Genomic DNA, 13,379 nt, shown 5'->3' on the forward strand with positions numbered 1-13,379 from the left:
CCCCTCCCACCCAGGGAAACACTGTCCAAACACTGATGGCAACACCCCCACTGACCCCTCTTCAGCCCCACAGCGGAGTTGGGGTCTTCGAAGGGCAAGTCCACCAACACAAAGCGGAAAAGCTGCCTAAGGAGCCACACTGGTACACCCCCCTCCCTCAGAACTCATGGGACAGGCCGGCCAAGCGGAGTGGGGGGGGGGAGCCTTGGGCCCTGGCCTCCGAGGGCCCTCCCCTCCCCTCTGTCCTCAGCCCCCCCTTCTGATGGGGTGGTAAAGGGGGCAGGTGCACCCCAGGGCAACAGGTAGGCATGGGGCACCCTTCCACCTGCACCGGGTTGGAGAAGCCACAGAGAAGCCGGAGACCCCTCCCCGCTCATCCCGGCCCACCAGAAGGGAATCAGCCAGCAGCTGCCACCTGATCAGAAGGGGGGGGGGAGCATATGGCAGAGAAGAGCCGCCTCAGCAGAAATGGCAGCAGCCGAGAAGACAGTCGCAGGCAAAAGTTCAGCCGAAGCGGAGGAAGGTGAAGCAGAGGGAGATAACCAGAGGAGACACCCAGGAGGAAGGGGGGGGGGAGGGGGGGCACGTCTGCTGGCTCAGCACAGGCAGAGAGACGGAGGGAGGGAGGGAGAGAAGGAAGAGCCAGGTGCGGGCTCCAGACCCACCTCTCCTCCTCCTCCTCCCCCCTCCATGCTGCTGGCCCCACACATCCCTTCCCATGCCAAGGGGGCCGCACTGTGCCCTCCAGGCCCCCACAAGAGCACCAGCTTGACCCTCTCCTTCTAGGACACTCTCCCAAGCTTGCCTGAAAGGCAGGGCAGCCGAGCCCCAGAAGACCCCCACTCACCCCACCCACGGCCTCCCCTGTGGAGATGCCCCACCTGCCAGGCCCACACCTAACAAAGGCAGAGCCCCTCTTCCTCTCTTCCCTTCCCATGCCAAGGGGGCCGCGCTGTGCCCTCCAGGCCCCCAGAAGAGCCTGGCTTGACCCTCTCTCTCTAGGCAGCTGAGCCCCAGAAGACCCCCACTCACCTACCCACGGCCTCCCCTGTGGAGATGCCCCCCCTGCCCAGCCCATGCCTGGCAAAGGCAGCGCCCCTCTTCCTCACTTCCCATGCCAAGGGGGCCACACTGTGCCCTCCAGGCGTCCAGAAGAGCCCAGCTTGCCCCTCTCCCTCTACGCAGCAGAGCACAGAAGACCCCCACTCACCTACCCACGGCCTCCCCTGTGGAGATGCCCCGCCTGCCCAGCCCATGCCTGGCAAAGGCAGAGCCCCTCTTCCTCACTTCCCATGCCAATGGGGCCACACTGTGCCCTCCAGGCGTCCAGAAGAGCCCGGTTTGCCCCTCTCCCTCTACGCAGCAGAGCCCAGAAGACCCCCACTCACCTACCCACGGCCTCCCCTGTGGAGATGCCCTGCCTGCCCGGCCCACACCTGGCAAAGGCAGCGCCCCTCTTCCTCACTTCCCTTCCCATGCCAAGGGGGCCGCGCTGTGCCCTCCAGGCGCCCAGAAGACCCCGGCTTGCCCCTCTCCCTCTAGGCAGCTGAGCCCCAGAAGACCCCCACCCACCCACGGCCTCCCCTGTGGAGATGCCCCGCCTGCCCAGCCCACGCCTGGCAAAGGCAGAGCCCCTCTTCCTCACTTCCCATGCCAATGGGGCCACACTGTGCCCTCCAGGCGTCCAGAAGAGCCCGGCTTGCCCCTCTCCCTCTACGCAGCAGAGCCCAGAAGACCCCCACTCACCTACCCACCCCACCCACGGCCTCCCCTGTGGAGATGCCCCACCTGCCCGGCCCACTCCTGGCAAAATCAGATCACCATCCTCATCATACTATACTATACTATAATAATAAAGCCTGGTTTATATTCGGCCCCCTCCTCACTCTCCGAGGGGACTCAGGGCGGATTCGCAACCAACGATGGCAAATCTTCAACGCCAGATCCAACAAGAAACATCAAACCAACAACCATGTCCCCCCAAAAAATCACTCTAACACAGCCAACAGTAGACATAAATTGTATAAACAACAGAAACATTCCTTTAAAATAATTATTAAAATGTTATGCAACCCGTAACGGCAGCGAGGTCAATGGTTCCAGGTCAGCCAGAACCGACTGAGCCAGAGTCTGGACACAGGAACAGGTCTATGGACTGAATGCGCACTTCTCCTCATCCTCATCCTCATCCTCATCCTCCTCTCCATAATTGTTTTTGAAGGAGAGGAGGGGAGGGAGGGGGGCAGTTTAGGGAGGGAGTTCCAGAGGTGGGGGCCACCACGGAGAAGGCCCTCTCTCTCTCTCTCTATCTCTCTCATTTCCACCAGCCGTGCTTGAGATAATGGGGGTGGGACCGAGAGCAGGGCCTCCTCCACTGACAGTCATGTCTAAAGTCGTTTGTAGGCGGAGGTGCGATTGGTCTGGGACTGAACCACTTGGGGCTTTAAAGGTAATGACCAGCAGTGACCGGCAGCCGGCGGAGCTGCCACAACATGGCCGAGCCCAGGATGGAAGGAGGCTGCGGAGCCAAGGAGGCTGCCAGGCTCCCGGCACTTTTTTTTTTGGTCATGTCCGGAGAGACTTGAGAAACTGCAAGTTGCTTCTGGTGTGAGAGAATTGGCCGTGTGCAAAGACGTTACCCAGGGAACATTGCCCGGATGATTTGATGTTTTTATCATCCTTGTAGGAGGCTTCTCTCATGTCCCCGCTTGGGGAGCTGGAGCTGACAGAGGGAGCTCATCCGCCTCTCCCAGATTCGAACCTGCGACCTGTTGGTGTTCAGTTCTGCCGGCACAGAGGTTTAACCCACTGTGCTACCAGGGGCTCCGTTCCCAACACTGAGTGGCCTCTTGAGTCCAGACCAGAAGCAAAGCCCTGGCCGCTTGGCCCTCGAGTCAGTAAAGCCAAGCCAGCGGAAGAAGAGGGAGCACTCAGTGCTCCCTCTTCTTCCGCTGGCTTGGCTTTACTGACTCGAGGGCCAGGCGGCCAAGGCTTTGCTTCTGGTCTGGACCCAAGGCCCCCCCACACCAGCCCCCTGCTTCCCTTCCCCCAGGAAGCATGGCCGGCCGGGGTTCCTGGCCTGCCTTCCTCAACTGCGCTCTGCAAGTGCGCAGCCGCGGGCTTGGCACCAGCGTGAGTCCACAAGACCCACAGGCTCAGCCTTGGGGCCCATTCCCCTCCCTGCCAGGCATTAACAGGCAGGCACGGATGCCACTCTAGCACGTGTGGACCGCCACCTGCACAGCATGCGAAACAAGGTGTGCATCCCTCTCTCCCTCCCTACCTGCGCTCTTCCCAGCATTCGCCATCAGGAAGGGCTTGGGCTCCACCTGGTGGCCGCTGCTGGGAATGCTCCTTTGGCCAAGACTGACACACAAAGTCACAAAACAAGGCTGGTGTGGCCCTTGTGACAACAGGCCTGGGCACACTGCGGCCCTCCCTCCATCTAGATGTTTTGGACTTCTGTCCAGAGGAGGGCGACTAAAATGATCAAGGGTCTGGAGAACAAGCCCTATGAGGAACGGCTTAGGGAACTGGGCATGTTTAGCCTGAAGAAGAGAAGGCTGAGAGGAGATATGATGAGGGCCATGGATAAGTGCAGGCGGGCCTATGTTGTGTGCCTGAATGGGCCTGGACGGAGCTGGTGCAGGAATGAGCTCGTTGCATCAGAGCCTGTGGCCGCTCATCAGCTTCCATTCAGCGTGACCCCATGAGGGGGACACCCCCACCCCAACAAAGGGAGCCCCTGCTACAAGGGACAGCCCTGCTCAGGACTTGCGCCTCCTTTTCCACCTTCCTTCCTTCCTTCCTTCCTTCCTTCCTTCCTTCCTTCCTTCCACATTCCCAGCACAATGATCTTTCCCAATGAGTCATGCCGGCTCATGGACCCGTCAGGAGCATAATGGCCTTGGTTTCCTCCTTCTGCCATCTCAGGAGGGTTCAAGCTGAGCCTGGTCTTTGGCCTTCTCACGGCTCCTTCCATCCACCCAGGCTCTCCACCAACATACACAGGAGGAATAAGGGTGAAAGGTGTCCCCTTTGGGTCTGCCTTCACACAAGGAAATCCATGATGGAAGACCATCTTACTCGTCCAACGAGGGATCGCCTAGAAAAAGCCTTCACATCCGAGGTCCTTCCCTAGTTCCTCCTTCTTCTGGCTTGTTTACTACCATCTCCATTTTGATTCATGACTGAACCAAGGGATGGAAAATCCTCCATGACGTTGAAGGTGGCTCACACTCAGTTGGAACCCTAGTTTTGGACTTAGAGAATCCTAGAGTTGGAAGAGGCCTCCTGGGCCACCATCCAGTCCAACCCCATTCTGCCAAGAAGCAGGACAATCACATTCAAAGCACCCCCGACAGATGGCCATCCAGCCTCTGTTTAAAAGCTTCCAAAGAAGGAGCCTCCACCACACTCCCTCTGGGGCAGAGAGTTCCACTGCTGAACGGCTCTCACAGTCAGGAAGTTCTTCCTCATGTTCAGGTGGAATCTCCTCTCTTGTAGTTTGAAGCCATTGTTCCATTGCGTCCTAGTCTCCAGGGAAGCAGAAAGGAAGCTTGCTCCCTCCTCCTCCTCCCTGTGGCTTCCTCTCACATATTTATACATAGCTATCATATCTCCTCTCAGCCTTCTCTTCTTCAGGCTAAACATGCCCAGCTCCTTAAGCCGCTCCTCATAGGGCTTGTTCTCCAGACCCTTGGTCATTTGAGTCGCCCTCCTCTGGACACATTCCAGCTTAGAGTCAACCTCTCTCTTGAATTGTGGTGCCCAGAATTGGACACAATATTCCAGGTGTGGTCTAACCAAAGTGGAATAGAGCATGGGGAGCAGGACTTACCTGGACCTAGACACTAGGCTCCTCTTGATGCCTGAGGCCAAAATCCCATTGGCTTTTTTTGCCGCCACATCACATTCCTGGCTCATGTTTAACTTGTTGTCCACGAGGACTCCAAGATCTTTTTCACACGTACTGCTCTCGAGCCAGGCCTCATTGTTCCCCATTCTGTCTCCTCTTTCGTCCTTATTGTTCATCAGCTGTCACTCTTCCCATTTTCTGCGTGTAATGGAGTATTATCTGTGCAGGTTCAATTGCCACCCTTCCTTCCCTCCTTCCCTCCTCCCTTTCTAAGTGACAACCTGTATGTAAACATTCCCCCCTGAGGGCTGCCTGGTGCCCAGAGAACATTGCGCTCCAGCTCGGTGGTGTTCCCAGGTCTCTCCGAGGGCAACATCATTTCTTGTGATTGACATCATCAAAGGAATCTCCGTAGTCTCCAAAGCAGAGCCTGGCTTCCTTCTGATGTTATTCGGTGGTGTGCTCTGTCAGCCAACATATGGATATTTGCCATAGGATCCCTGATGCCTCTTCCCTTTCTCTGGCAGATACCAACAAATGGTACAAGTCTTGTATTTCCATCAGCGGTGCTTTTGAAGATCCCAAGACGACGCAGAAGTGACAGAAATGCGCTCTCTCTCACACACACACACACCTAGACATTCATGGCACACAGGTGTAGCGCTTACACAGGTGACGCTCTCCTGTTGGAAGAAGAGAATGTCTACCTACGGAGACGTCTCCTCGAAGGCAAGCCAAAGGGAGGGCCAGGCTGGCTGAGGGCCAAGAGGAGCCCAACATGAGAGGAGAAGGTCAGAAGACTCCTGACAACTCTTCCCGAGAGCCACAGTGGGGCGGCCTGAGAGTCCTTATCACAGAATCCTAGAGTTGGAAGAAACCTGGTGGGCCATCCAGTTCAATCCCTTTCTGCCAAGAACCAGGACATTCGCGTTCAAAGCACCCCCAACTGATGGCCATCTAGCCTCTGCTTAAAAGCCTCCATAGAAGGAGCCTCCACCACACTCTGGGGCAGAGAGTTCCACTGCTGAACGGCTCTCACAGTCAGGAAGTTCTTCCTCATGTCCAAGTGGAATCTCCTTTCCTGTAGTTTGAAGCCATGGCTCCATGTCCCAGTCTCCAGGGCAGAAGCTTGCGCTCTCCTCTCCTCTCGTCACATATTTAAACATGACTCTTATCATGTCTCCTTTCAGCCTTCTCTTCTTCAGGCTAAACATGCCCTGCTCTTTAAGCCGCTCCTCATAGGGTTTGTTCTCCAGACCCTTGATCAGTACCTCATCCATTTTGCTGCCCTCTCCAGGGTTAGGGTTAGGTCAGCACGCCACCCCGGCTGAGCCAATGCTGCCGCAGCCAAGCACAGCCAAAGAAAGGCACCGAAGGGTCAGCGGGTGGCCCTGTCATGGGCCATGTTTTGTAGTTGGTGGCTGGTGGGTCAGGCCTAATTGGTGAGGGAAGGGGGTCATGTCAGCCCTAGTTAATCTGTTAGTAAGAATTTCCAGGCGAAAGCAAATACGGGGAAGGCACGCAAGAGATGGGGTGCAGCTGGGTTTCACTGGATATACGGAGTTAGCCTGGAGACTGATCCTGGGCTGAAAAGTATTTGTCCGACTTGGCTGTGGATGTGGCTGGTTTTCCCCCAGGTTTGTGGATTTTCGGTATCCTGACCTGCCTCCTGAACTCTGGGAACCCTGGAACCTTCCATCTCTGGACTGGCTCCTGTCTACGGTATAGACTCCTGATCCCTGGACTTTACTCACTGGTGTTTGACCACTGGACTGAACCTTTGGACTACGGTATTCTCCTGATCCAGCATAGGAGTTTGCCACCAGTCTTTGTGCTATCGTTATGCTTTATATTTGGACTATGAACACAGTCAGATATTCAGTGCTGCTTTAACTCAACAGTTAGACACAAGCTGGGTGTGTGTTTGGTTCACCTCTGCCTGCATACTGGCACCAAGACAGGCCTCCCCAGACCCAAACACCCCGTAAGTCTTTGACGCAGGCAAGGGTCTGCATCCAGCCCCCCAAGTGCCTCCTGAGGATCCCCACACCTTGAACCTGGGGGGGGATCACAAGTAAGCCCAGCCCCCTCACCCCACGCACTCCCCCTTGCCCCGCACACCTACCTTGGCCACAAACTGCTTGTCCTTCTGGTCCAGGTTGGCCGTTGGAGCCACGTAGTCCCTCCAGATCCTCAGCTTGCGCTCTTTGGCAAACCTGCCGCCCAACGGGAAGACATTACATTGTTATGTATGCATACATTTTATGTTAATACGATGCTATTGTTTATTGTTTGCATTTTCGGTTTGTGCTTGATTGTAATTGTTGTTTGGGCTTGGCCTCGTGTAAGCTGCTCCGAGTCCCCATCGGGGAGATGGTGCCGGGGTAGAAATAAAGATTATTATTATGATGATGATAAGGAGAGGGAGCTCAGCCCCGGCGCAGCGTCCTCCTGCCCCGCAAGCCCTTGGGGGCCACCCCCTCCCCTCCTCTTCTCTCCAAGGGGAAGCCAGCGAGGACTCCATGCCATCTTCAAGGAATAACAGCCTAAACCTAATGCAGGCATGGGCCAACTTCGGCCCTCTCTCCCACCCTCCCTCCAGGCGATCTGGACTTCCACTATTCCTCACAGCCTCCTTTTCCCGCTCAGCCACATAAGCAGAAAAGGAATGGGAAAAGGAAAGGGCCTGAGACTGAGGAATGGTGGGAATTATTATTATTATTATTATTATTATTATTATCTTTATTATCTTTATTTGTACCCCGCTAGCATCTCCCGAAGGACTCAATGTGGATTACAAAGGCCAAGGCCTCAAAACACAACACAACAATACAACACCTAAGCAAATTAAAAACAGTTAAAGCAATATTAAACAACAAACAATAAACAATACATCAAGACACTATAAAAACTGGGCCGGGCCAGGGTAATGGGTACAGGATTAAAAGTGCTGATGTGACAGGTGATATGTAAGGATTATAGAGTAAGTGCAGTGTGCAGTGTGCAGCAATCTTAATTCTAATAAAGTGCTTCTGGGACTTGTTGTTGGAGATTCCTATTCTGGGAAGGCACATCAGAACAGCCAGGTCTTTAAGTTCTTTCTAAAGACTGCCAACGTAGGGGCTTGTCTAAGATCTTTTGGGAGGGTGTTCCAGAGTCAGGGGCCACCACAGAAAAGGTCCTGTCTCGCGTCCCCACCAGACGGGCCTGCGATGCAGGTGGAATCACGAGCAGGGCCTCTCTGGATGAACGAAGAATGCGCGTGGGTTCATAAACGGAGATGCGGTCACGCAGGTAGGATGGTCCCAAACCGTTTAGGGCTTTGTAGGTGAGCACCTGCACCTTAAATTGAGATCGGAAGGTAAACGGCGGCCAGTGGAGCACCTTGAACAGGAGGGTTGACTTCTCTGTGTAAGGAGCCCCAGTTAACATCCTGGCCGCTGCCCGTTGGACCAGTGGGAATTTCCGAGCCGTTTTCAAGGGCAGCCCCACGTAGAGCGCATTGCAGTACTCCAATCTGGAGGTGACCAAGGCATGGACTACCCCGGCCAGATCAGCCTTTGCGAGGTACGGCCGCAGTTGGCGCACAAGTCTCAATTGTGCAAAAGCCCTCCTGGACACCGCCGACGCCTGAGCCTCAAGTGTGAGCAATGAATCCAAGAAGACTCCCAAACTGCGGACCTGTGGCTTCAGAGGGAGTGTAACCCCATCCAGCACAGGTTGCCACACTATACCCCGATCCGGTTTGCGATCGACCAGGAGGACCTCTGTCTTGTTGGGATTGATCTTCAGCTTGTTTTTCCTCATCCAGATAGACACAGCGGCCAGGCACTCGTCCAGCACCCGAGAGGGCTCCTTGGAGTTAGGTGGAATTGGAGTCCAAAACACCAGGAGAGAGGTCCCAATTTTGCCCAGGCCTGGCCTCATGGCACCCATGTAGAGAGGCCCTGCTCTCACGGCAACTCCTTGGTTTGGGGGACAAGTATCGTTGTGCAGGAGGCTGTTGGCCAAGGAAGCCTGGAGGCCACACCTGGGGGCCTCCCTCTCTCTCTCTCTCTCTCTCTCTCTCTCTCGAAGAGACCTTCCATTTCCACGCGCATCCACCTCCATGACAGGAAGGTGATGCCCAGGACGCCAAGCCCCCACTGGCCTCAGAAGAGTGTCCCAGGAGCTGACCTGGGAGGGAGGGAAAAGGGGAGGGGAAGAGGGGAGGGGAAGAGGTGGGCAGCCCTACCTCTCTGCGGCTCGCAGTTTCTCGGCCCCTCGGGTGTAGACAGCGATGGACCAGTCAACACAGCGAGCAAAGCCTTCTTTCAGGAGCAGCTCTGTGATGTTTCCGTTCTGAGGACAAGAAAGAGAAGGAAGGGACCGCGGAGAGCGTGTGTAAGCACACCTTTCGGTGCCTGCCGGCGCTTTCCTCCTCCACCTCCCTGCCACCGCCACCACCATCCCTTGGCATGGTGCACCTACATGCACTCCAAACAGCAGGCAAAGGCTTCCCCCCGGCACCCACAAAAGGTGACCCTGCCTGCTCTGTCAAAGGAGGAGAGGGCACGAGCACTCCTGCCCTTCAATTAGAACGTGGTGCCACGACAGCACAGGCACTGCTTATGGAGCAGCAAAGAAGGAGGCACACATTCTCTGACCCCAGCACAGAAAGCCAGCTGGGTGACGGAAGGGACCATGCCCACCCTCCTCCAGCCCGTTTCCATATCTCCCACGTCCCTCCACTTCTGGTGGCCCTCCCCCCCACAGCACCAGGTCTTCTACCTTGGGGCTCCTCACAGAACTGCCTCCCAGAGCCTGTGAGCAGAGTCAAGGCCCTCCATGCCCGTGCCCTTGCCCAGCGCAGTCTTTCTTTGCCATTGCTGGACCTTGGGTCTTGGGCCACAGGGACCCTTGGCCTTCCCAAAGCTCAGACCAAGTCTCTGGTTCAGACATTGCCTCCCTCACTCTGAAAGGCCTGCCCCCCCCCCCCCCACTCACACACACACCAGAATCACTCACCGGGTGGAGGATGGTGCCCAGGATGTTCTGGTTGTGGCAGCTCTCCAGGACGATCTGCACGTCTCTCTGCAGGAGCCGGGACTCGGTGAAGAACTTGGCCTCGGCCGCAAAGGGCTCCGGGGTCTCCGTGCCGTCTGCCTCTCGCTTGAAGGTCGGGCACTGCGGGTGGGAGGGCGACCGGTCAGCCACAAAGGGGGAGGAGGAGGAGAACCCCCTTCCGCCTTAGACAGAACATCCTCCCTCCCACACCCGGCCCCACGTTGGGGGGGGCAGGATACCACCGACAGAAAGAGACTCCGTTGGTGGAAAGAGACTGATATTGACTGCAGTTGGTTTTGTATTCCGCAGCTATTGTTGGGAACGTATTCTCCCCTGTGAACCATCCAGATTATTAAGATCGTCTGGAGAGGCCCTGCTCTCGGTCCCACCGGCCTTGCAAGCGCGCCTGGTGGGGACGAGGGACAGGGCCTTCTCGGTGGTGGCCCCTCGACTCTGGAACTCTCTCCCACTGGAGATCAGAACCAACCCTTCTATCCTGACATTCAGGAAACAGGTGAAGACCTGGTTATGGAGACAGGCATTCGACGAGTAATCAGCACCCTGAGATATGCATAGAGGATGATGAACACCACTTTTAGTGTGATGACTGACCATTGTAGTTATTGATTGTAATGGCTGTTTTAATGTTTTACTGTAATATGAATTATGATGTTTTATTGATTGTCTGTGATATTATGGTTGGAAACCGGTCTGAGTCCCTCAAGAGAGGTGAGAAGGTCGGTATGCAAAACTTTTAAATAAATAAATAAATCAATAAATAATTTTACTGACCTTAATACGTTTTAATGTGCGTTTAATTTTAATTTTTAAATCTTTAACTTAATGTATTTTAACCCTTTGTTTCAAAGGCAATGACAAGTTGCCATATGTAAAGCTGCCTTGTGCCTTCCCAGAATAAGGAGAACTTTCTGCAACATGTCCTCACAATGCACTTTAATACTGACTTAGGATAGGCTCCCTCATTTCTCTCCGAAAAATCCTATCCTACTTATATTTTACCTTCTTCACGTCAGCATATTTTCAATTTAAATCTAGTACATTTGGCCCGGCCATTTTTAAAATTGTTTATGACACTATTGATTTTTTTTGTTTATGTGATTTGTATGATTTGTATTTTATTGATTGTTTATTCATGTTGTGTTTATTGATGTTTTGTCTGATGCACTATGGGCTTGGCCTCATGTAAGCCACACCGAGTCCCTTGGGTAGCGGGGTACAAATAAAGATTATTATTATTATTATTATTATTATTATTATAGAGACAGGCGGGATACAAACAGGGTAAATAAATAAATAAATGGGGGTGGGATGTTCATTTTGGTTGTTGCTGCTTTGTGTTTTTGTCTTTGCACTTCTTTGTATATTGCGTGTTTGCCCCCTTGAGTGCTTTGTGAGCCACCCCAAGCCCCTCCAGAAGATGGTGGCAAGATATAAAGTTGGGTTGTTGTTCATAGAATCCTAGAATCAAAGAGTTGGAAGAGGTCTGGTGGGCCATCATCCAGTCCAACCCCATTCTGCCAAGAAGCAGGAATATTGCATTCAAATCACCCCTGACAGATGGCCATCCAGCCTCTGTTTAAAAGCTTCCAAAGAAGGAGCCTCCACCACACTCCCTCCGGGGCAGAGAGTTCCACTGCTGAACGGCTCTCACAGTCAGGAAGTTCTTCCTCGTGTTCAGATGGAATCTCCTCTCTTGTAGTTTGAAGCCATTGTCCCATTGTGTCCTAGTCTCCAGGGAAGCAGAAAGGAAGCTTGCTCCCTCCTCCTCCCTGTGGCTTCCTCTCACATATTTATACATGGCTATCATATCCCCTCTCAGCCTTCTCTTCTTCAGGCTAAACATGCCCAGCTCCTTGAGCCGCTCCTCATAGGGCTTGTTCTCCAGACCTTTTATCATTTGAGTCGCCCTCTTTCTCTGGACACATTCCAGCTTAGAGTCAACATCTCTCTTGAATTGTGGTGCCCAGAACGGGACACAATATTCCAGGTGTGGTCTAACCAAGGCAGAATAGAGCATGGGGAGCATGACTTCCCTAGATCTAGACACTAGGCTCCTATTGATGCAGGCCAAAATCCCATTGGCTTTTTTTGCCGCCACATGACATTCCTGGCTCATGTTCTCCTTCCTCTCCATGAGGACTCCAAGATCTTTTTCACACCTTCTGCTCTCGAGCCAGGCATTGTCCCCCATCCTGTATCTTTGCATTTCGTTTTTCCTGCCAAAGTGGAGTATCTTGCATTTGTTGTTGTTGTTGTTGTTGTTGTTGTACCACCTCCAAACTACTTGGGGGCAAAGGCCGGCAGCCCACCTACCTTGATGCCAGAAAGCATGACGGTGACCAGGTAGTAGTCGGGCAGGAGGAGGGCGCGGACCACGCTGCCGTCGCGGACGTGTTCAATGATGGCTGCGGGAGACAAACGAGGAGAATGCGCCACCAGACGAGACCAGGCCAGGCCTCCCACCCCCTGCTCCAGGAGCCCCTCCCTGGCTGCAGTGACCCCCAAAGCAGGGCCCGCAACCACACTCACCATTCACGGGCTTCTGGTGCATGGAGTCCACAAAGTGTCGGGGGTTCTCGATGGTGTACTTGAGGTCCCGGACGGTGTGGGAGCCGGTCCCCTCGCTCCACATGCCCTTCTTGGCCGTCCGGGCCTGCTCCTCCAGCTCAGCCAGACGGCTCTGTTCGGGGCTGACGGAGGAGGAAAGGCTCCCGTTAGGATACTTACTGATTGATTGACTTCTGTTATTTATTTATCGTGTCATCATCAACCATTGTATTACAATTCTAACAGAGCAAAACAAACACAGAGATTAAAAAGAAAAAGGAAAAAAAAGAAAGAAAAAAAAACCACACAGATTTTGTAAATTTGGTATTTGGTTAAATGTCCTTTGAGCAGTATCTGGCCACTTGGAGTGCCTCTGGGGTTGCCGCAAGAAGGTCCTCCATCGTGCATGTGGCAGGGCTCAGGGTGCATTGCAGCAGGTGGTCAGTGGTTTGCTCTTCTCCGCACTCGCATGCCGAGGATTCCACCCTGTAGCCCCATTTCTTAAGATTGGCTCTGCATTTCGTGGTGCCCGAGCGCAGTCTGTTCAGCGCCTTCCAAGTCGCCCAGTCTTCTGAGTGCCCAGGGGGGAGTCTCTCATCTGGTATCACCCATGAATTGAGGTGCTGGGTTTGGGCCTGCCACTTTTGGACTCTCGCTTGCTGGGGTGTTCCAGCGAGTGTCTCTGTAGATCTAAGAAAACTATGTCTTGATTTAACCAGAGACGACTTGAATTGACTTCTGTTGACCCCGCCTTTCCCACCCGAGGGGACTCCAGGCAGCTTGCGGCTCCAGCAAGAATCCAATGCCAGTAAAATCCAACAATAAACAGTAAGAACGCATCCCACAGTTAAAACAATCAACAGTTAATCAATAAAACACATACAACAGTATACAAATTAAAAACATA

General features: G+C 54.0%; 1 protein-coding gene across 1 annotated transcript in view; it reads right to left on the minus strand.

Annotated features, from left to right (window-relative positions):
* The window catches only part of SND1 (staphylococcal nuclease and tudor domain containing 1), a 245,016-nt gene that overhangs the window by 212,879 nt on the left and 18,758 nt on the right, over positions 1-13,379 (minus strand). Inside the window, exons 5-9 of the mRNA XM_067469434.1 lie at positions 12,455-12,615; positions 12,239-12,330; positions 9,866-10,024; positions 9,093-9,199; positions 6,984-7,074 (exon numbers count right to left, since the gene is read on the minus strand). Coding sequence (XP_067325535.1) covers positions 6,984-7,074; positions 9,093-9,199; positions 9,866-10,024; positions 12,239-12,330; positions 12,455-12,615 — 610 coding nt within the window. The remainder of the gene's footprint in view (positions 1-6,983; positions 7,075-9,092; positions 9,200-9,865; positions 10,025-12,238; positions 12,331-12,454; positions 12,616-13,379) is intronic.

This window comes from Anolis sagrei, chromosome 5, assembly GCF_037176765.1.
Source record: "Anolis sagrei isolate rAnoSag1 chromosome 5, rAnoSag1.mat, whole genome shotgun sequence".
In the NCBI taxonomy this organism is placed as follows: Eukaryota; Metazoa; Chordata; class Lepidosauria; order Squamata; family Dactyloidae; genus Anolis; species Anolis sagrei.